Genomic DNA, 22,677 nt, shown 5'->3' with positions numbered 1-22,677 from the left:
AAAGATAGAGGCTGTGTTTCTTTACTACTGTCTGGCACACTGGCCTGTTGATTAAGCTGTTAAAGATGTTACCTTCATAGGTTGTGGCTATGGAAATTATCTTTTGAAACAGACAATTCTAGGGGATACTAGGAAATAAACTGAGAACACAGATGTTCCAGAAGAACAGATTTCCTCATGGGTCTGTTTTTGCCTGACCTTTTTTAATATCACATAATCACAGGACTGGAAAGAACCTCAAGAGGTCATTGAATCCAGTCTCCTCCACTCAAAGCAAGACTGAAGACCACATAGACTAAGAGTGGGCCATAATTTTGATGGGACAGGTCACTCCCAGATTTTGGTAAGTGGTCAGGGGCTGCACTTTTCTATGGAGGGTATGCAAGGTCTGGGATGGAGGCTGGGTGCACAAGGGAGCTTGGGGTAGGGAACTGGGGTGCAGGAGAGAGTGTGTGGTCAGAGAGTTTGAGTGAAGGATGGGGTTGTGAGCTGGGCACAGTATTGGGGTGCAGGGTCAGATTCTAGCCTATGGGAAGTTGTACGAGGGGGTGCAAGGTTTAGGAGGGAATTGTGACCTGGGGCAGTGCAAAAGGTTTGGGTGGTGACCTGTGGCAAGGAGCTGGGTATGGGAGGGGATGGGGTGCCAGAAGCAGACTCTGGCCAGGAGATGCTTACCTAAATGGGTCCATGCCAGCAACCCCACAGGACCTTCAGGCAGGCCCAAAAGTGCTCAAAGAAACCAGGTGCTCCATGTGCCTCTCTGCACCCATCGGGCTGAGGAGTGCTTCATGCTCATTCTCTCAGCTCTCATTAGCCACTTCCCATTGGCTGTCCCTCCCTCAGCATAATCTCTCAACTCCCATTGGCTGTTTCATCCATAAGAGCCCCCATTTCTCTCACTCATATAGCTGACTTGCAACGGCAGCCAGGAGGCCACTTGCATGGAAAGATGTAGAAGAGAACACATAGCCAAAGGTTTGAATGGGGGCAGTTGAGAGAGACTGATGCACCAATGTCAGGTATCAGATAGGCATTGGGGCTCTGGGTTCTGAAGGGAGGCTGAATGTTCCCTTGAAGAATCTTGGTAACTGGCTGAGTAAAGTCCAGTCTTTTCCACTCCTAAGGGCTGGCTCTAGATTAATGCTGTTTGTCCCATTCATTAACAACACTGATTACAAATGAAGTTGGCTGAGGGTGTAGGAATAGGAATTCCACCCCTTCAAAAGGGATTTTTTTCCTCCTTCCTCTAACACAAGGGTTCATAAACTGGCGGGGGGCACAAAATCTGAAAATGGGGTGCAGAATAATTGGCTCCCCTCCTCCCCGAAGCTCCTGTGCTGCGCTTGTGCACTCCCTGCTGGCAGAGGGACGACTTCATTTCTGGTCCTGCCACCACCCGCCGCGGGGGCCCTCAGTCCCCTCCCTGCAGCCCCTCTTGGCTCAGCTGCATGCCTCCCTGCCCCCCTGCAGTGTCTGGCATCATTTCTGGTCCCCCGTCTTCATCTTTTTTTAAAAAAGTGCAATTACAGTATGTTTATCTTTTGTTCAGTTCTTTTGTTTACATTAAAAGGCTGCCCGGAAGGGCTGGAAAAGGTGGGGGTGGGGGCTCTTTAAACAGAAGGGAGCTGTTGTTACTATTGATAATTTCCTGCAACTGCCAAAGTTGGGAGGACTATTTAAACAGCAGATTTTTTGTTTTAACATATGCCTAGGAGGGCTGCGAAAAGTGGCCTTGTATAGGTGAAGAGTGTTCGGAGGGAAAAAGAATCCCCCATTCTCATCCTCCTCGCTAGAGAAAGGATGAGTAGCTCTAGTTGGTTGCATGAGTGGCAGTGAAAGTAGTAGTGGTACCAAGGAAAGGTGATTCAGGTATTGGGACAACTGTCAGGTCCTTTTGGTGCAAGTACCTTTGAGTCGCTGTACTGATAGACATATCCTGTGTGGAAGGTGGAACAGAGAACTCTGATGATACAGGGGGACATTGTGGTACAGATAGCAATGGAGCCAGCATAGACTGGGCCAAGGATGATGTAATAATCTGCATTGTATTAGTATCTACACTGTGGATCATAGAGCCAAGAAATGACATTGTTGTCTGCAACATGCCATCGTGTGGTACCAAGCTGGAAGGGGGAGGGCCTTCTTTCTTTCCGCCTTCTTACAGCCTGCCCACTTAGGATCTGTGGCTTTGACAGAAGCACTGGCACCACAGGTTCCTGCCACTTCTAAGGTACTAAGGCATGCCACCATTGGTACAAAAGATAGACTGAATTGGGGAACACTTCCTCTTTTATGTGTTCTTTGTAGCGGGAGCATTAGCTCTCCTCTTTCCACATTCTTTAACAGACAGGTCTATTGGTTGCAGGGTCAAAATGTAACAGAATCAAAAGGTGATAACAGGAACTATGAGACGAAAAAATTCTAAGTGGCTACTAGTCCTCAATATCCTGCCACCTAACATCAGGTGCTGTGCTGAAGCACAAATCCAGGAGACAGCATAACTACCACTGTTTAAAGATACAGGTTGAATCTCTGAAATCTGGGACTGTCTTGTCTGGCAACATCTGTGGTCTGAGCCCCAATGGTTGGGTTTGTGGGCAAGGTGGAAGACCAGCAGCTGGAGCCCTGGCCAGGGCAGCCACAGCTAGACTGGTGGCAGGGGACTGGCAGCAGCCCAGAGGAGTGGCCAGGGCTGGGAAGTGGGAGGCCCATGTACGGTCCCAGCTGTGACCAGGGGATGGAGTGGGCAGTCAGGGCTGGGAAGCTAGGGCTGGGGTCAAAAAAACCAGGGGCTACTGGGAAGCTACAGGCAGTGTCTGGGAGGGGAGCCTTGGAGCAGGGGCAGGAAACAAGCAGGAGAGCATTGACCTCCACTGGTCCAGCAAAACCTCTGGTCTGGGACCACTCAGGTCCCAAGGGTGCTGAACCAGGAAGTTCAAACCTGTACATGAGGTACACTGCCACCCATAGTCATCACCAGATAACTAATCTGGACTATTTTACTGACCATTTCTACAGTGGAAGAACAGAACAGAATGTTGAACAGAATAGGAATGAGCTGCTCCCTCTAAGAGGCTCCATCACTATTCAGCCTGATGAGAAATCATGTGGCATCTCAAAGGCCTCAAAAATCTCATAGAAATTCAACCATTTCAGATGTGGAGCAGTGAGATGTGTAGGAAATGACCATACCTAGTGACTCACGAATAGCCCTCTGTATAGCTGTGATCTGACAGAAAATGCTGCACGCTTCCAAAGGCTGCTCATCTCATGCTAGTCTATCGGTGATGCTAATGAATGGCTAAAATGTGTAAGATGTCTACTTAAGCCTTTTCATTTTTCTTTTTGACTCGTATATCTGTTCTATTTACCTTTTTTTATATCTTGAGCTGTCTCCCATCTCTATTAAGCCACCTGTGCATTTGCTAATAACAGCAGAAATTAGTAAAAACAAAACAAGACAACCCTAAACAGGCCAACACACTGGACTGTATATGGGGAGTTACCATGCCATCAATACCAAGGATGTGATTTCTGAGGCACCTCCCTATGTATGTAATAAAAATTTGATAAAGGGTCTTACTATATTTTTATCATTGCAGAGACCACTTAATCATCAAAACTTGGATGCAAAGAAAAGAGGAAAGATGGCCTTGAGATTAAAGAACTGGACTGGAATTAAGGAAATATGGGTTCATCTTAACTCTGCTACTGAGTTTTTACATACCCTTGGGCAAGTTAGTCTCTCTGTGCCTTTACTCCACAGAATAATATTTCCCTTTTTTTGTCTTGTCAATTTAAATAAACTATTTCAAGCAAGTATCAGAGGGGTAGCCATGTTAGTCTGTATCTGCAAAAACAACATGAAGTCTGGTGGCATCTTACAGATGACAGGCTTATAGACTAACAGACATGCATCTGACAAAGGGGGTCTTTTTCCTCAAAAGCTTACACTTCAAAAAATCTGTTAGTCTATAAGGTGCCACAGGACTATTTCTTTCAAGGAAGAACTCTCTCATTTTGTACCTGTATAAATTCTAGCACACTGAAGGCTTAACTTTGGATGCTGTCTCTATCTAACTACTGGAATACAAACCATCTGTTAATTCTGCAACAGCTCTTCTCCACTTTGCTATCCTTTACTGTGCACTGCAGGAAGCCAGTATAAATGATTAGCCAAAGATTTGGTTTTTAAATGTAAACCTTTCATACAGGTCAGTGCATGAAACATTAAATGCTATTTAACATTCTTACCTTGCAATAGCCCTGATGAAATCTAGAGACACAGTACATTTGTACTTTGGTCCATCAAGCTGGTCATCATGGCCAACCAAGGTTAAAAGTTGGAGTGTAACAAGAGATGTGATCTAAACACAAGAGACAACACAGAAACATTATTCACTATTGCAAACAGGAATAGCTATCACATTCTTTTATTTGTCACCAACATAACTGGAAGACCACTAGATGTGTGATATTTCATAAGTTCTACATTTAGCTATACTTTCCCACCGACTGTCACACTGCTCTGGAAACCACTTGACCCAGAAAAGTGTAAATTTCCCATGACCAGATCCACAGAAGGAGAGGCCTTATGTATTCGGTGAAACCCATGGCACTTCATATCAGAGGTTACCCCAAAATTCTTCTGAACAATTAACTCTACAGTTCTGCTACCTCCCTTCATTAGCACTTTCTAAGTCTTCACAACCACCTAAGACATATCAGGTGCACTTTTCACAAGTGGAGGCCACTTTTAGAACTGTCGTACTCAGTTTGATACCCTGGAACCCATTGTGCTAGATCATACCATATTTCAAGCAAACTCACTGAATCACCTAACTGTGACAAACGAAAGGAGCCCCAAGTTTGGAAGGAAGGGTGTAAACACATGATATTTCTTCAGTACCATTTTTGCATCCCAAAAATATAAACACATATAAAAAGGAAAAATTAATAAATTTTCGCTGTTTATTATTTATTCACACTAATAGTAGTACATAGCAATAATCTGTATATTTTCCAAGGACCGGTATTTTTTTTTCCCCAAGGACTGGTACTGGGCTGCAGCCCACACTTTGGAAAACACTGAGCTAGACCGTTAAGAAGGAAATAGCAACTAGAACAGTTAAAACAAGAGCGAGTTTGAAGGTGAGGGATAAGATCTGGAAAAGTAAAGCAATTAGCTTGGAAACGAAGCTGTGTCTAGAAAATGTGTGTATTCAGCAGCATGTTGCACGGATGAGAGTCATGGGAGATAACGAAAGATTCAAACAGAAGAGTACTGGCATTTGAGAGGAGTCATAGAAAGATCCCGAGAACAGGATGGATGCAGAAGGCCACCAATGAGGAATTATATAGGATGATACAGCCGAAAGAGAACCTACTGGAGAAAGGTATACAATGTAAGTTACAGCTATTTGGGCACATTAGCAGAATGAACAATGAATGAAAAGCTAAGACCCTGGTATTCGGCATAATGGATGGCTCAAATAGGGAGACAGACCCGAAAGAGAATGGGTAGATCATATAGTAGATTGCTACGGAGCTAGTCTACAGAAACTAAGTCACTCCGCACTGGATAAGGAAGGATGGAAGGAAATAGTGAGAGAGGCATCAGACACCAACAGGTGCTGAGCCTATGGTTGTTGTTGATGATGATGATGAAGATACTTTGCTACTTACTGTAAATGGCACCCAAGCACACACTAAAATGAAAGAAACGAATGAGTACAGAGACCCTGGAAAAAGTCTCAGAGGGGTAGCCGTGTTAGTCTGTAGCTTCACAAAAAACAAGCAGTCCTGTAGAACCTTAAAGACTAACAAACGTATTTATTAAGTAATGAGCTGTCATGTGTAAGACACACCTTCGTATTTTCCAACTGGAGTAAATAAGAAGAATCCAGAGTTTATATAGTGGAAGGAGGCGGTGAGAGGAAGAGAAAAAGTGGGCGGGGTCACCTGTCATTACTAGGATCAGTGGAAGAGGTAAATTAAACGGGATGGGTGAATGGTGATAGACAAATGACAGAAAGAGAAAAACAGACAAACTACAAATGTAGAAATATAGGGAAAGAATGAAACTGAGATGAAGACGAGAAAGACAAGAAACAGACAATGAAAATACATTTTATGTAACAGAGCTCCTGAAGGCTATTCAGTGTTCATTATGTGCCTCCAGGGTGATTTTTATTACTGTTATTATAATCATCCTCAGCAAAGGTGGTAATAAACATTTATATTATACTAGCACCCAAAGGCTGCAGTCAGGATTTAGTTGCAGTTGTACTGGGCAGTGTACAAACATGAAAGAGACAATCCCTACCATAAAGAATTCATAAGGTAAATTCAAACTGTTATTTATGTTTGTTTTATTTTAAATAGTCCATACTGTTGGCTATTTTCTCCTTCTGACTCCAAGAGTAAAAGCGAGATGCCAAAAATGTTCTTTGCCCAAGGCATCTGTGTATTTGGTGTGGTGTGTCAGTGAGTTCACTGATCAGTGCCCTATTAGATCTGCTTGACACTGCAGAGTAAACTGGGTATTAGAACAAAACTTTTTGCTCAGAGGACCATGAAGTTTGTAGCAACGAGCCATCAGGACCCTGTTGGGGAAAAAGAGAGAAATGAAGGACCCATTATCCCCTCCACCATCATCTGGGATAACTACTTGTTATACAAAGACAAAACTATGACATCATCTTTAGCCTGCACTCCATACTGTCCAATCAAGTATTGTCCTTGTCTAGTTCCCTTCTGTCATTGTTACTCCCGGGAGAATTTTGTGCCAAACAATTAATAAATCTGCACCAAAAATTAAAAATTCTGCATATTTTGTCAAAATAAAACAACGTAGTCACTCCAGTTACAATTATTTTGGTAATTTATTTCAGAATACCTGTCGACAAGTACATCAACAACATATACAACACTGAAAAAAGATTCCCCCATGAGTAAAGCATTAACAAAACCTCTAACAACCCAGTTCCAGTTGGGGAAAGGGGTGTTGGAAAGGACTGTTTAGGGCCCTCAAAGCTCAAGATGCCTACCCTCACATCTGTTCAGAGGCCAGCTACAAGGCAACCTGCAGCCCTGATTCCCACACACTCTTCCCTCCAGAGCTGAGCCTTGGGGGCACCCTGGCCCAGACACCTGCTTTCCCCTCCCCACACAGCACATACACTAAGGCAGCCCCCAGCCCTGAAACCAGCCTTCCCACCCCTGAGCCTTTACTCCCCCAGTTTCTTAACTGTCTTGCTGGCAGACATGCTGTGGTGCGGTCCTATCCTCCCTCGCCCTTTGCCAGAGCTGGTTGGCTCTCCCAGGCTCCTTCCCTTCCCAGGACAATGAGGATCAAAAAGTGTGCAGCCCACAGTCCCATCTCTGCTCACTGGAAGACAGGTTCTCAAAAAGCTAGCAGCCCCTACTCATGGCAAAAATTCTTCAGGGAAAACAGAAAATGCTGCAGAATTCTGCATTCTGCAACAATGTAGAATTCTTCCAGGAGTACACAGTGCCTCTCTGTAGTGGTTCCAGAAAGTGGTCCCCTTCCCTTCAGAAGCTGCAGGAAGAACTATGTTTCTGTAGTAAAATGCTATGAATACTGGACAAAGTTTAAGGGTCAAGGAGAGCAGGCTGAAGGCAGCAACACTGTCGTGAAACAGAGAGAAATGAAAAGACTTTAGAGAAAAGGGTGACAAAAGGTAGAAGGGAATGGAGGACAGTGTTGAAGATACATACAGTAAGGATATCTCTAAATTAGAAAGTTTTGTCAGCAAAACTTGCAGAGTGTCCACACTAAAAATGCGTTGTGTCGACACGCTGTCGACCAAACTTTGCGCTTTTGTCGACAGCCTTCTGCCTCTACCCTGTGAGTATCTTTCTCAACACTCTGTCAACAGTATCTGTCAACAAAAAAGCTGTGTGGAGGCTCCGGGATGGGCCCTTTTGGGTCATGGGCAGCCCTGCCTGCTGTGCTTCCAGCTGGCTGTTCTGCTGAGAGCACGGCCGGCAGTCCAGCTATTCTCTGCCGACAGAGTGGATCAACATAGCGATCCGCTTTCGTGTACGGCCACGATCTGTCGACAGAAATTTTGTTGGAAAATCTCTTTCAAAGGTAACTGTAGTGTAGACATAGCCTAAGAGTATTGCAGTAGGAATTTACTACTGGCCACCTGGCCAGGATGGTGATGATGACTGGGAAATGCTCAGGGAGATAAAGGGCTACAAATATCCTTCTGCATTGTCAGTCTCCCACACTGAAGCTCCCACCTGCTCCTTCAGAGAGCTGTGGCAGCACTGCATCAGTATATCATCAATATATTTCTCGTTTCTGCATGTGTCAGTTAAGCGACACCTCTTCCAGAAGTGGCTTTTTGAAAACAGCATTTCCTGTGTGTGGCTCATCAAACGCTTTCTCCTCCTTTTCACTTCCTAATCAGTAATTCCTAACTTCAGCAACAAGCAAATTGATTGAAACTATAGCAGAGAACAAAATTATCACACACAGATGAACAGAACATGTGGGGGAAAGAGTCAAACATTTTCTAACAGGCCATCTCTAATTTATTAGAATTCTTCTGAGGAGTCAACAAGCATCCACTTGATATAGTATACCTGAATATTTAAGAAGCCTTTGACAAGGTCCCTCACCAAAGGCTCTTAATCAAAGTAAGCAGTCATGGGATAAGAGGGAAAGGACCCCTCATGGATAAGTAACTAGTTAAAAGACAGAAAGATATGGTCAGGGAAGAAAAGTAAACAACTGACCACCAAGCCACACTCCCCTCCTCCCACCAATTTGTGTTTCAAATTGTGCTATTCAACTTTTTAAAAAATCTGGAAAAAAGGATTAAAAAGTGAGGTGGTAAAGTTTGCAGACAGTCCAAAATTACTTCATAGTTAAGTCCAAAGCTGACTGCAAAGAGTTACAAGTCTATCACAGAACGGGGAGTGGGGGTAATAAGGCAATAAAATGGTAGAGGAAATTCGATGTTGATAAACGCAAAGTAATATACACTGGATACAATGTTATCTTGGATGGCTCTCTGAAAATATCTGCTTCATCCCAGGAGACTGTTTCTGCAAATGCCCAGGGATGTTCTTAAATTCATCCTAAAGTGCAATAATCCAAAATACAGATACTGAACAGAAGGACAGAGATTCAAGAGTTTTTTATACTTGTAAATATATTCCATTAAAATCCAGCCTCACTTGTCCTGCTTTGCTGACGTACATCACAGCAGAGTGCAGACATCAGAATATACTGTGTAATTACTTTGGGCTATTTTTTAAAAATATCCTCATCTTCCTGCCCCCTCTCTCTGTGATGCTGTGTGTTGGGGAAGAGAAAGAGATGATGCTACTTGCTTCCTTCAGCAGATAACAGTATGCCATGATACAGTGACACTATGTCATCCAGAATCTGACTAAGCAGATAATCCTAAACTTCAAAAGCAAACGTTAACAAGTGTGTGGGTAAATTTAGTGTGTTAAAGAGTTTCTTAAATAAGAGTGAATGTTTGCGTTAGGCAACTGTATGCAAAATGAAACCCTCAAGAAAGCAAATCCGTAACAGTAAATGTATGTGGATAAAAAAGGAAAAGAAAGCTAAGGGAATAAGAAGAAAACCCTCCTTACTGCTTAAAGTTACACCCTAAAATTGGTTATTTTAGTACAATATTTTAACGTCATTATTTCTTCAGGCCTCTACTCCGTGGAGCACAAAAACTAGGTTCACTATGAATGAGGCAATATTTATTAATAAGTATAACTATTTATTCTTATTTAAAATAAATGACAATACAAGTATGAAAACTATTACTACCTCATTTGTTCTGACAAACCTGAATATTGCATAAATGATCATAAATTTATAAATTACGTAAAGTTAGCCAACTCCCAATTTCTTTTGTTAACGTCTGCAGCGTTTCAGAAAAGTGACAATATAGGAAATTACTCAAAAGTTAATTTGCAAATGTCTCTGGTTGCAATTCAATGGCACTCCGCTTACTTTTAAATTTATTATTTTATCAAATCCTTTAAGTCCAAAGGGTACATTTTTCTACATTTTTCATTCAATCAGGTCTTTATTCAGTCAATGAAGATACATAATGGAGTAATCTGTTATTACAACTGCTATTTTACACCCCAGTGCACCATTATTGGCTAATCATTTTTGCAGGATATGCTTGCAGCTGGCCTCTTACATTCAGAGACTACCAATGAAAGCAGGTCATATCCCACAGAAGAAATGGCATGAGGCTCATAAAAGCTTCCAAAGAATACACCATAAGCCTTGATAGCTTGGAGCTAGACACATCTAAATATTATGGAGGATGCAGAAATCAAAAATGACCTTGCTTCTGCATTACAAATGTTGTAGTGCTGCATTACTTACAAATTGTGACTAATTTCCTCTCCTCTCATCAAATACTGTTTATTGAACTGAAGGTCGGTACTGTAAAATTGCTTACTAAACCCTTTGCCTGTAAATCAGAAATACTGTGAAACTAGATACCAAGCTTTTGATTAATATTTTAATGTTAATATGCTACAAAATAAAATGTTTTGATAATGAGAGTAAAACATTTACCGGGTCTACTGCAGCCCTCCAACTTTGCTTCTTCATGAATTCTCTGTCTTGTAAGTTTAATGCAAAGCACACAGGCAAAAGTCACTTTGTAGTGAATATTTAAACAGAGGGTTATAAACCTACAGCTTCAGGTTCTGAGACTATACTTAGAAGCAAAAGTAGATAAGCCCACAATTTCCAATTCATGGAGAGTTGCAAACACAGGCTCCAATCTCTTAACACACAAAACTCCAAAAACATTGGTAAGAAACTGTGTAGATTTAAGGGAGAAACAAAGTATGAGAACTGCAAGGTACAGGTAAGCAATTTTTTTTTTCCTTTCCCCAACCTGATTCCACAGCTCACAACCACTGAACACTAGCAAACAGCAACCATCAAGCAATTAAGAGTTACAGTAACTAAACACTACCAACCCAGGCATCTGATGGCTCTCCAACTCTAAACAATAAAGCTTCTAGAAAGTGTGCACTGAGTTTTAAGTGGCAGCTTGGTCAGTATCTGCCCCACATCCAGGCAGACAGATGAGCCACTTTCCACTTTTACTACAGATGACTGAATCCTAATGCTCACTCAGTATGTGTCATTGTCTAAATACTCAGCAATGCATATGAGAGACTGTTCAAGTAAATACTACTTAAAGATTACTTGGGTGAAGAAAGTTGGAACTGCTGAGATAGCTAGGTAGGACAACATGGGACAGAACACAGGGATACTGATATCCTGAGGTACAAAACCCCTCAATTTAATGGACTTATGGGGAGAAGGTGTATCTGTTAATGCTGAAAGTCCGTTATATCTGAATGGTTATACTGTATGATGATGTACCTACCTTCCCAGACCATCACTCATGCCTGTACTCTGTCACCCTCTTCCCTTCCCCATTCTTCCCCTCACACCTCCACCTCCCTCTCCCAATTACCAGGAGAGGAGCGGAATGCCGACCTGGCTCTTTCCACCTCCTGCAGCTCTCAGCGCTATGGCTCCTCCAGCCCCTGGCTCTGAGCTACTCGCGCAAAGGGAGAGCATGGCTGCCCCAGACTGCTAGCAGGTGGCAGCCTCTCACAGCATGGCTGTTGCTCAGCGCCACTGCAGGCAGAGGCGGCCAGGCGCTGACATGACCACGTACATGGGGCTGGGGGAGGAGAGCTCCTGCACCCTGCTGCAGCCCCCCTGGTCTCCTCCACTGTGGTGGTCCCTCTAGGCCCAGCCACTCCTCCAGCTCCAGCAGGGGCTCTGGTGAGTCTCCAGCATTTATTTGCAGATGGTTGGGGGGGGGTGACAGACAGTATTAATTATTTCCAAAGTCCATTAAATTGAAGGTTTACTGTACTGTCACACTCATTATTTTCATATATCCATTAGATAGATCTGTACGAATGTCATTTCCCCGAAGTGATTTCCCCAAAGAATATCTAGGTGATGTCCTAAAATGTTTTTACCCTAAACAAATAGACTACTAAGTCTGTATTGACATCAAAACGGCATGTAGTCTAAATTTCCCTGGATCAGAATGAAGCATGGCAAAAAATATTTGGAGGATAGTGGTCTGAATCAAGTGAAACTCAGATAATTTAGTTACATATTTGCAGAGAACAAGAACTAATTAGATCATACATGACAGAGTGAATAGTGGATCAGTCACTAAAAACCATTTCACTCATTGTTCTCAAAAATCTGATTGGAGTTCAAAATCAAAATAATAAAAATGAACTGTATTTAGTTGTTAGCTAGTGCTTTTTTATCCACAGATTTCACTATTTCCTTAGTAGCAGGCAAAATAAAAAACAAACCATCTGATAAAGACTCAGAGGATGATTTCAGTAGCACTGTATAGTGATCCCATAGATACATACATATATTCACCAATTCTTAACAAAATCTTGTGAAGATGACATGACTAAACATAGCAGAGCTAGCTGCTGCCTGATGACATGGTTGTGGGGCCAACAATATCTGTATCTGTTGTAGCTAGTTGAAGATAAATTATGTGGCAGCAGATAGGCCTTGCATAACTCTTCTGCCAGGTTCACTGAAAGTCATGAGCAGCAACTGTATTTTGCCACCAAAGACCACATATCACTTTGCTGGCAGAAAACATTTTGTTGGGTTTTCTAGCAACAGGAGTATTTTTCATTCACCATTATCCCCCCCCACGTTCCCCAGTCAAACGCCACCTACCCAGTCGGCTCACTTGTGCAGACACAATCCAATTCATATTACTGATGGACTGCTAACTATCAAATCAATGAGCATTACCTTCAAATGATTAAAGGTTTAAGCACTTCAGCTAGCTAGTAAGGCATCCCCTGAAATGCCAGAAGGTCATTAGGAGACAACAACGAAGGGTCCTGTGGCACCTTATAGACTAACAGAAAAGTTTTGAGCATGAGCTTTTGTGAGGACAGACTCACTTCATCAGATTAGGAGACAAGTGATTCACTGGATACAAGTCCTGTGTCCATGGACATATCTGGAGGAATCTAGAGTATGCTTCAGTTTGCTGTGGATTCAGAGACTCAGGAAGAGACTGATGTACACCAAGCACAGAAGCCTCAATTGACAGAGATTAAAGAGGATAGGCAAAGGTTGAAAACAGAGCAAATTAGTCAGGATCAAGCTGTGCGTGGCAGGGGGATAATACCAAAAAGATGTGGCATACTGCACCCAATTCTACAAATGTTTACGTTATGAAGTCTAAGTACTATATGCACAAACAGATAGAGCATAACTTGTGTAGGTAGCCCTTCTGCTACCTAGAAGAAATAGATGGCAGATGGTCTTGAAGCATCAAAATAGTGTGACTACCACACTGGAATAGCTAGGCATCAGAAGTTTCATTGTAAGGGGAAGCCGGACGTGTGATGATAAACTCCTGTAACAATGTTGAGGAGTTCTGAAATCTCTGAAGCAGAATGTACCATATGCAGAGAAGGGAAAAAACCCAGATATGTGTAACCCTTAAAATACTTTGGAATTTCTGTCTGCATCTTACCTCTCAAGTTAAGAGCAATTTCAAATTACTGCTGTCTTAAATATATCGCTGCCCTCACAATACAGACGTATACTAGTTTAGCACTTTGTAAAAATGTAACAGGGCAGTGGGACTCTTCTGGTGACAAACCAAGGGTTCCACCACCTGCTGACATTCTGATTTACTCATGGAGGCAAATAGGATTCCCATGAATCTAAACTTTAGTCATATGAGAGGTGGCAGTGACTTTCTAGATTGAGGGAAATTAAGTTATGACAGAGGTGCTCTTGTGACAGCTAGTCATAGAGGAAGCAGGGAGTATGTCTTCTGTTATATTATTGGTTTTTGAGTTATTAATAGAGCCTAACCCCAGAAAGGGAATCCATTTAGAAACCTGGGGTTTCTGAATTGCTTGGAAGAGGAGGACTTGCAGTTTTTATATTTCATATTTTATATACATACATATATATATTATATATATACACACATACATACACACACACACACATATATAAGGTTCCCATTAAAATTTTCATTTTCTACAGCATCTTACGATAATGCTGTTTTATAACTGTAACGGAGAAAAAATACCACTATTTCAAAAGTTCAGGCAGTGTAAATGCTGGCAAGTAATCTGTTTTCAAATGAAAATATATTAAAATGATTCCACATTTGGACAGATATAAATGCAATGCCAAAGTAATTGTGCCTCTTAGCAAAAAATTTCAATTCTCAGAGCTTTTTCTTCATGGCACGTATAACAGCGGCTGTATTTCATTGTCACAAAAGCTTGGAAAAAACATCTGGTGAGAACAGACTTGAAAGTAGACAAAAAAATCATGTGGGTGATTTTAAAAAGAACATTTATCAAGAATATTTTGAACAAAAGAAATTAGAAGAAATATTCTAAGGCTATTCAGAAAAGTAAAAATGGATATAGCTATAATTTAACCTTAGTAGAGAAGACCACAGTAGCAGTAAAATGATACTAGAACTGAAGTTTTCTGAAGGGGTGAGTCAGGAAGTCTGGGGAAGAATTCCTGATCTTCAAGGCATGAAAGAAGAGGTGTGAAATGGTATGCTGAAATCCAACAAGGACTGAATTTCCCATGAAATGTCATTGTGTAAAAATAATCTTTGAAATGGAATAGTGTGTGTGTGGGTGTGTGGCTCATCAAGGGTTGGGGTTACGAATAGCTAGTGGCTTAGAGTGGCATCCTGAAAGATGTGGCATCCGACCTTCTGGAATACTTCTAAGCTGCACTAGTCAAATGCTGGAAGACTAACTCCACAGGAATAACAGAATCCACCCGTTAAAGGATTTTTTTTTTAAAAGCCAACCAGCTACAGATAACAGATGGGCTTTGTACCATTACTTATAAGGTAAGAAAGACTGGTTTTGTTAGGGTATTAGGGCTGTGTCAAGAAGAAAACTGCTCCACATGTGGCAGCCATTTCCTGAGAAGACCATGTTTCTTACCAGGAAGAGAATGGCAAAGTGGAGAATATTTACAAAAAGGGCAATAATTTATTAGAAGCTGGCTAGACTGATTTACAAGAAAATATGTATAGCCTGACTAAGCAAAGTCTGCCAATATAGGTTATCAACTGTATGAGACAGAAGGGGGAATAAGTAGGTGAAATCTCTGGAGACGCGAGGAGTAAGAGACATTGACAGGAGAGTTTCTCCCACTGACCTTTTTCAGTAGGGACAGCCAAGTAAACTGAACGGAGATACGTGGATTCTGGCTGTGCAATCACCATAGCTAGAATTGCATATCTGCAATTGACTTACTTTGCCTAGTGCAGACATAACCTATGTTAAACATAGCATGATGCATTTCTGAGTCACTGATAATCTGGAAGAATCAAATCACACTTGAAGAGGATGAGCGGCCCCTTAAATATCTTTCTATAATGGGTAGGAATAAAAGCTGTATGATCATAGCAAATTTCAATTCAAGTGACATAAGAACAGCCATACTGGGTTAGACCAAAGGTCCATCTAGCCCAGTAAGCACTTTAAAAACTTGTCACTATTTATTCACCTGCCGTTTCCTGATGCGTTAGATTCTTTTCCATGTGATTATTTCTTTTATGATCCAGCCCTTTCCATCCTCTCCTCCTGACTAAAACCTAGAAAATCTTTTTCAATAGAGTCCTCTAAGAGAAGTCTCTGCCTGATCCACATGCTCCTCTACAGCAATCAGCTTTTCCCCATGTCTTAGTTTAAAAACTGCTCTATGATCTTGTCAATGGTAAATGCCAGCTGTCTGGTTCCACTTTGGTTTAAGTTGAGTTCATCCTTCCTGCATAGGTTTCCCCATCTCCTATTAAATCTAAACCCCTCCTCCCGACATCATCGTCTCAACCACACATTGAGACTCTGAAGTTCTGCCTGCCTACATGGCCCTGCATATGGAACTGTAAGTATTTCAGAGAATACCACCACAGATGTCCTCGATTTCAGTCTCTTTCCTAGCAACCTAAAACTGCCCTCTAGGATCTCTCTCCTAACCTTCCCTATGTCATTGGTAACTACATGTACCACAGCCACCGGCTCCTCCCCAGCACTACATGTAAGTCTATTGAGATGCACTGAGAGATCCACAACCTTTGCACCAGGCAGGCAAGTCAGCATATTGTTTTCCTGATCATCACAAACACAGCTATCTATGTTACTAATGATCTAATCTGTAGAGGCATCCTCAGTGTGAGAGGATACCACATCATCATCTGGAAGGACGCTCTCCTTCCCTAAGTCTTTCATCCTCCTTAACAGTGCAGGGGCTGACTGGAGGTGTGACAATTCTACAATGCCCTGGAAAGCCTCATCAACATACCTCTCTGCTTCCCTTAGCTCCCCCACTTCAGCCATCTTGGTCTGCAAAGCCTGCACTCAGTCCCTCATTATTGATAAACTTGTCACATGATATAAAAATTTGAAGAGGTCATTGATTCAGATGCTCAAGCAAACAATATTTGTTTTAAGATAGCTAAATATAAATGTACACATTTACAAACAAAAATGTAAGCCATACTTATAGGAGGGCAGACTATCCCACGGAGCAGTGACTCAAATAAATTTGGGGGTCCTGGTGAACAATCAACTGAACATGAGCTCCCTGTGATACACTGGTGCGAAAAGATTTAATGCAACCCTGGGATGAATAAACAGGGGAGTCTCAAGTAGAAGTAGAGATGTTATTCCACTTCTATATATGACACTGGGGCAACTGCCACTGGAATACTACGTCCAGTTCTGTTGCCCACAGTTCAAGGAGGATTGTGATAAATTGTAGAATGTTCACACAAGAATCGTGAGAAGGAGTAAAGAAGTCAAAAACATGCCTTATGGTGATTGAACTCCTTGAATCTATTTTGCTTAGCAGAGAAAAAGTTAATGGGAAAGATGATTACAGCACAGCTTCAGGAACAATAATTATTTAATTATGTGTTTTTCGACCTAGCAAAGAAAACTATAACGTGATCCAATGGGTGGAAGCTGAAGATAGATGAATTCAGATAGGAAATGAGGGTAATTATTTATAGTGAGAGTAATGAAATGCTGGAACAATTTACCAACAATCACAGTGGATTCTCCATCATGGACAATTTTTAAATCCAGACTGGCTGCTTTTTCTATAAGATATAATCAAGGAATTATTTTGGCCAAGATATATGGCCCGTGTTATACAGAGGACTAGACTAGATGATCAGAATGGCCCCTTCTGGCCTTGGAATCTATGCGTCTAGATGTTCTGAAAGATTTTTTTTTTCATCTCTGGTGTCTGCAATTCTCAATTATCCTGCACAAAAATGGAGTGCTAATAATAACTTGTCAGCTTACTTTCAACCAGGTCTTTCATCTGTTTTATGGTTTTGAAACCAAAACCTATTGAAAAATTAACAACTTTCATTCTCCAAATAGGGTATGAGAACTTGGGTAACTGCCTTCTATTTTCTTTTTGAAGCATATTAAAATGAATGTAAATCTTAACATTTTGCAGCATTATGAATATACATAGTCTTTTAGAGCGAACTTTTAACTTTGTTGGCTGCACTTGCTAAAAACCCACTGCTGCTGGTAGTTAAATTCATACAGATGTTAAAGCCACTACTATGTAACAAAAGGCAGTTTGAAAACCAGATGTCATTTAGAAAACACATTTCAGGGAAAATGATTGTGCAGAACCAGTCTCATGGAGTTAAATTCAATGATCCCAGTACAGATTATAGTAGCATAAAAAGCTGTTCAAACTGATTCTGTCAGAAGCAGTCCTAGAGTACATTCAGTATGTCAGCTTTTGTAAAACCAGAAGATGTACCTCCTTCTAAAAATTATTTGCAAAATGAACAATGTTAAGATTTTAATCACAGTTATTTGTCACAAAACTCATGGATGGGTCACAGACAAACAAATATTCACAGAAGCCTGTGAACTGTCTGACTTTTAATAAAAATAATGGAGAGGAGGCTGATGGAGAATGACTGAAGTCCAAGGTTTGGGGGAGAGGGAGAAGAACTCAAGCCCTGCTCCGGAGAGCAAGTGGGGCATCACCTGCTGTCCACTGGGACCAGGAGTTATGGGGTCTCCTGCACTGCCTATGGTGGCTCAGAGCTCTAAGGCTGGTGGCTGAGAGTGGGAGTAGAATGGAGGGACACCGACTGAGAACCACCTCCGCTGCTTGACAGCTCTGGCTCCACCACCCTAAGGGCTGAGGTGGAAATTGTTAGAGATCTCTGAAAGCCACAGAATCTGTGATTTCTGTGACATCCAGGACAATCTTATCCTTGGATAATAAGTAACAACCTTACAATACAATTTAAAAAAAATGATCATCTTCTTTTACCTAGGTAGCTGTGCTAGTCTGCATTCTAACAAAACAAACAAGCAGTCATATAGCACCTTAAAGACTAACAAAAACTAATACATTACTTTGCTAGTCTTTAAGGTGCTATGTGACTGTGTTTGTTTTCTTTTAGAAAGTTAGTTTTGTAATAGCTTACATACAGTCTAACAAAAAAAGGCTATTAATCAATCCCTCTCCTTTTGTTGCTCTCCTCTGAATTCCCTATTTATTGACATCTTTCTGATGTCCAAAACTGAAAGCAGTTTTCTGAGAGCAGTGTCACTAGTCCCACACACAGAAACACTATTCCCATCATGGTCCATGACACAGGGTATATCTACTCTACAATGTAAGCCTAAGGTTAGTTGAATTCAAATTGGTGGATCGTGGGTTAGAGAACCAAGGTCTGGAGTATCTACACTGTCAACTCTACATTAAAATTTTTTGTAAGCCTGGGTTGAATGCAGGGCTCTGGCATACGCTATGAAGTAACAAAGACCGGAGTCCAATTAACCACGTCCCAGAGTTCCTAGTGCCCTCCTGAAATAGCAAAGTTACTCAGCTTGGTGCAATAACTGTCGTTCTTCGAGATTTGTGTCCCCGTGGGTGCTCCACTGTAGGTGCCGGGTTCATTCTGGTGCTGCAGATCAGACGCTCTTCCAGCTGTATCCAGCCAGTCTGCATGTGCGCTTCCGCTGCATCTCTCCATTTGTGCTCTTTTGATCATGTGCACAGACCAGCTCAAGCCCATTCCTTGAAACTGCTCCAAAACAGATTGTGAAGAACTACAAAAAGATCTCAGCAAACTGAGTGATTGGGCAGCAAAATGGCAAATGAAATTTAATGTGGGTAAGTGTAAGGTAATGCATGTTGGAAAAAATAACCCAAATTACACGTACTACATGATGGGGTCAAATTTAGCTACGACAGATCAGGAAAGGGATCTTGGAGTTATAGTGGATAGTTCTCTGAAGACATCCACGCAGTGTGCAGCGGCAGTTAGTAAAGCAAATAGGATGTTAGGAATTATTAAAAAAGGGATAGATAATAAGACAAAAGATATCATACTTCCCCTATATAAAACTATGGTACGCCCACATCTTGAGTACTGCGTGCAGATGTGGTCTCCTCACCTCAAAAAAGATATATTGGCATTAGAAAAGGTTCAGAAAAGGGCGACTAAGATGATTAGGGGCTTGGAACAGGTCCCATATGGGGAGAGGCTAGAGAGACTGGGACTTTTCAGTTTGGAAAAGAGGCGATTGAGGGGCGATATGATAGAGGTATATAAAATCATGAATGGTGTGGAGAAAGTGAATATAGAAAAATTATTTACCTTTTCCCATAATACAAGAACTAGGGGACACCAAATGAAATTGATGGGTAGTAGGTTCAAAACTAATAAAAGGAAATTTTTCTTCACACAGCACACAGTCAACCTGTGGAACTCCTTGCCCGAGGAGGCTGTGAAGGCCAGGACTCGATTAGGGTTTAAAAAAGAGCTTGATAAATTTTTGCAGGTTAGGTCCATAAATGGCTATTAGCCAGGGATAAAGTATGGTGCCCTAGCCTTCAGAACAAGGGCAGGAGATGGATGGCAGGAGATAAATCACTTGATCATTGTCTTCTGTTCTCCTTCTCTGGGGCACCTGGCATTGGCCACCGTCGGCAGATGGGATGCTGGGCTGGATGGACCTTTGGTCTGACCCAGTATGGCCATTCTTATGTTCTTATGTTAATCTGAAAGCAAACAACAAAGGCAGATTCCGAAGCAGGGATGTGGGTGGGCAGTGGAGCATGCATGGGGACACACATCTCAAAGAATGACAGTTATTGTACCAAGGTGAATAACTTCACTTTCTTCTTCGAGTGATGTCCCTGTAGGTGCTCCACTGTAGGTGATTGACAAGCAGTTACTCCCTTACTAGGAGGAGGGTGAAGCAGTCACTGTGTAATCGACATGGAAAGGACGGCTGAGGCCAGCGAGGTGTCCGTGGCCCATTGGGTCTGGATCACGTAAAGCCTCATGAATGTGTCATGAGATGACTTGGTAGCTGCTCTGCAGATGTCTATGAGGGGAACTCTGTCTAGGAAGGCCATAGAAGCTACCACTGCTCTCATGGAATGACTTGCAGCTGAATCGGAAGAGGCACTCCACTGGAAGCATAACACTGGATGATGCATGCCGTGATGATATGTGTTGGGATGAGAGGCACTCACCCTTGGAGCGTTCTGCTAGAGCAGTGCTTCCCAAACTTTTCACCATCATGCCCCCTCTTTAAATTCTGAGAAACCTTCACGCCCCCACACTTCTTTATCATCATCCAACCCCCTTTTCAACCAAAAATTCCATTCATAATTTAAAATAAATACAAAAACTTGATATAAAAATGTAATTAAAATTAAAAGTAAACATGAATATTTTTTCTTGGCCCAAAAATTTAATAAAAATGTAATTTAACAATCAGAAACAGCAGAAACAAAACGAATTTAATGTGAAAGATGATGCTGCATTTTCTTGACAGTTTGGGAAATCCTAGGTTTGAAAGATGAAAGTGCACAACGCAAATCGTTTTTGACATCCAGTCGATGTCTTTTTTTCCATTTTTAATGTGAGTAAACTTGAAAAGCTTTTTTTCCACAGGTGTACATTTACAAAAATGGAAAAATAATATGTAGCATTTCTTCCCTAACTTTCAAGTACATTGGGAAATATTTTATCCAACATTCCTCCAAGCTTAAGTTTTCGAAATTCTTTTCCACTTGAATCATATTCTATTTTGAGTGCTTGTTCCTGCAATACTTCTGGCAAGGTATTGACATCAACATTGAATGGACTGCTTACTAATTTATGAATGGGGTTGTCAGAAAAGTTGTCTGGAAAACAGCAGATAGACTCAGTGGAGTTGTGCCGCCCTACCCCGAGCTGTGGGCCAAACTCTGAAGCCTTAGTGTCCCATCTAACCCACCCACCCCCAGCCACTGACACCAGCCCAGCCACAGGCTGTGACACTGATTCCAGCCCCCTGGTTGACATGGCCTGGGCCCCACGGGCACCAGCTCCACCTTGAATGGGCTGCTTGCAGGGCCCAAGAGCTGCAGGCATGGCCCAGGGCCTGCAGAGACCAGCTGCAGCCCTGGCTGGGGTGCCAGACACCGTGCCAGCCCCATCCTAGCCCTGAGTCCAACTATGGACTGGCCAGGCTAATGGCATAGCCCCCACCTTGCAGACGCCTGAGCCCTGTGCCAGACGCCAGAGCCACCCACCCACCTTATCCCTGTGCTGCCAGAGCTGCCTGCCCACCCACCAGCTGCTGGGGCCTGCCAGCTGCCCGAGCAGCCCACCCAAACAGCAGGCCAGCCACCTGAGCCCTGAACTGCTGGTGCCAGCCACCCACCCAAGCCCCTCCCCTCCCTCAAAGCCAGGCACCACCAGCCCCCGGATCTTACCCCATCTCCCTCCCCTCCCCAAAACCGGGTTCCTCCCAGCCCCCAGTCTAACCCATCTTCCTTCTCCTTTCCCTCCGCTCTCTCCACCCCCAACTCCTTTGCAGGAGGCAGCTAACTCCATGTGGGTCTTTGACGGAAACCTGCTTTTTATGACAGCTGTGCCGGGTCGCCCGCGTAAAACAGTTTACTGCGACATGTCTATCTCTACACGAGTGAGTTTTTTTAAAAAGCTGGAGCTCTTTCAAAAAAATCTTGCGGCTCATCTACACACAAAATGCTTTCTTTTGATATTAAAATGGAAGAATGCAGCACTTTTTCCAGTGGCTCGGTGGCTCACTTCCTCTTTTTCCGACAGATTCTTTCAGGAAAAATGTGTGTGGACGCCCCAGGGCCCTTTTCTTGAAAGAGCAGTCCACATGGCACCAGATTTTTCGATTGCTGGCTCATTCTTTCGAAAGAGTGGGGGCTGTGCAGATGCCCTTATTGAAAGAGCAGACTGATTGTGTGTGGATGTGGTCTTTCAAAAGGAGGTTTTTTTGGGAAGAACTTCTTTTGAATGATAGCTGTAGTGTAGACTTAGCCAATGCCTCTATATATGGTGCTGTGTTGGTTATTTTGCTGCTGAATTACATAGCAAATACCTAATTTGCTGACTAGTGTTGCCCCTTTAGTGGGCCTAACCTGCTTTGCAATATTGTCTCTTACTGAAGATTCTTTTAAAATATTTCCCCTTACCTATAATTTTGCGCTTGTTCAGGTTAAACCCTGTTTTGCTAGTTTAATGTTGTTTTCTCTGTTGTTTTTTTTTG

The 22,677-nt window shown here is 42.3% G+C and overlaps 1 protein-coding gene across 4 annotated transcripts in view; it reads right to left on the bottom strand.

Moving 5' to 3' along the window:
* Positions 1–22,677, bottom strand: part of ORC5 (origin recognition complex subunit 5) — a 163,974-nt gene that overhangs the window by 5,890 nt on the left and 135,407 nt on the right. For all 4 annotated transcript variants that reach the window (XM_074984157.1, XM_074984159.1, XM_074984160.1 and 1 more), the window contains one exon: positions 4,255–4,367. In XM_074984157.1, coding sequence (XP_074840258.1) covers positions 4,255–4,367 — 113 coding nt within the window. The remainder of the gene's footprint in view (positions 1–4,254; positions 4,368–22,677) is intronic.

The sequence above is a fragment of the Carettochelys insculpta genome, chromosome 1 (genome assembly GCF_033958435.1).
Source record: "Carettochelys insculpta isolate YL-2023 chromosome 1, ASM3395843v1, whole genome shotgun sequence".
In the NCBI taxonomy this organism is placed as follows: domain Eukaryota; kingdom Metazoa; phylum Chordata; order Testudines; family Carettochelyidae; genus Carettochelys; species Carettochelys insculpta.
Note: the sequence above shows the minus strand (reverse complement) of the source record. Positions and strands in the feature narration are given on the sequence as shown.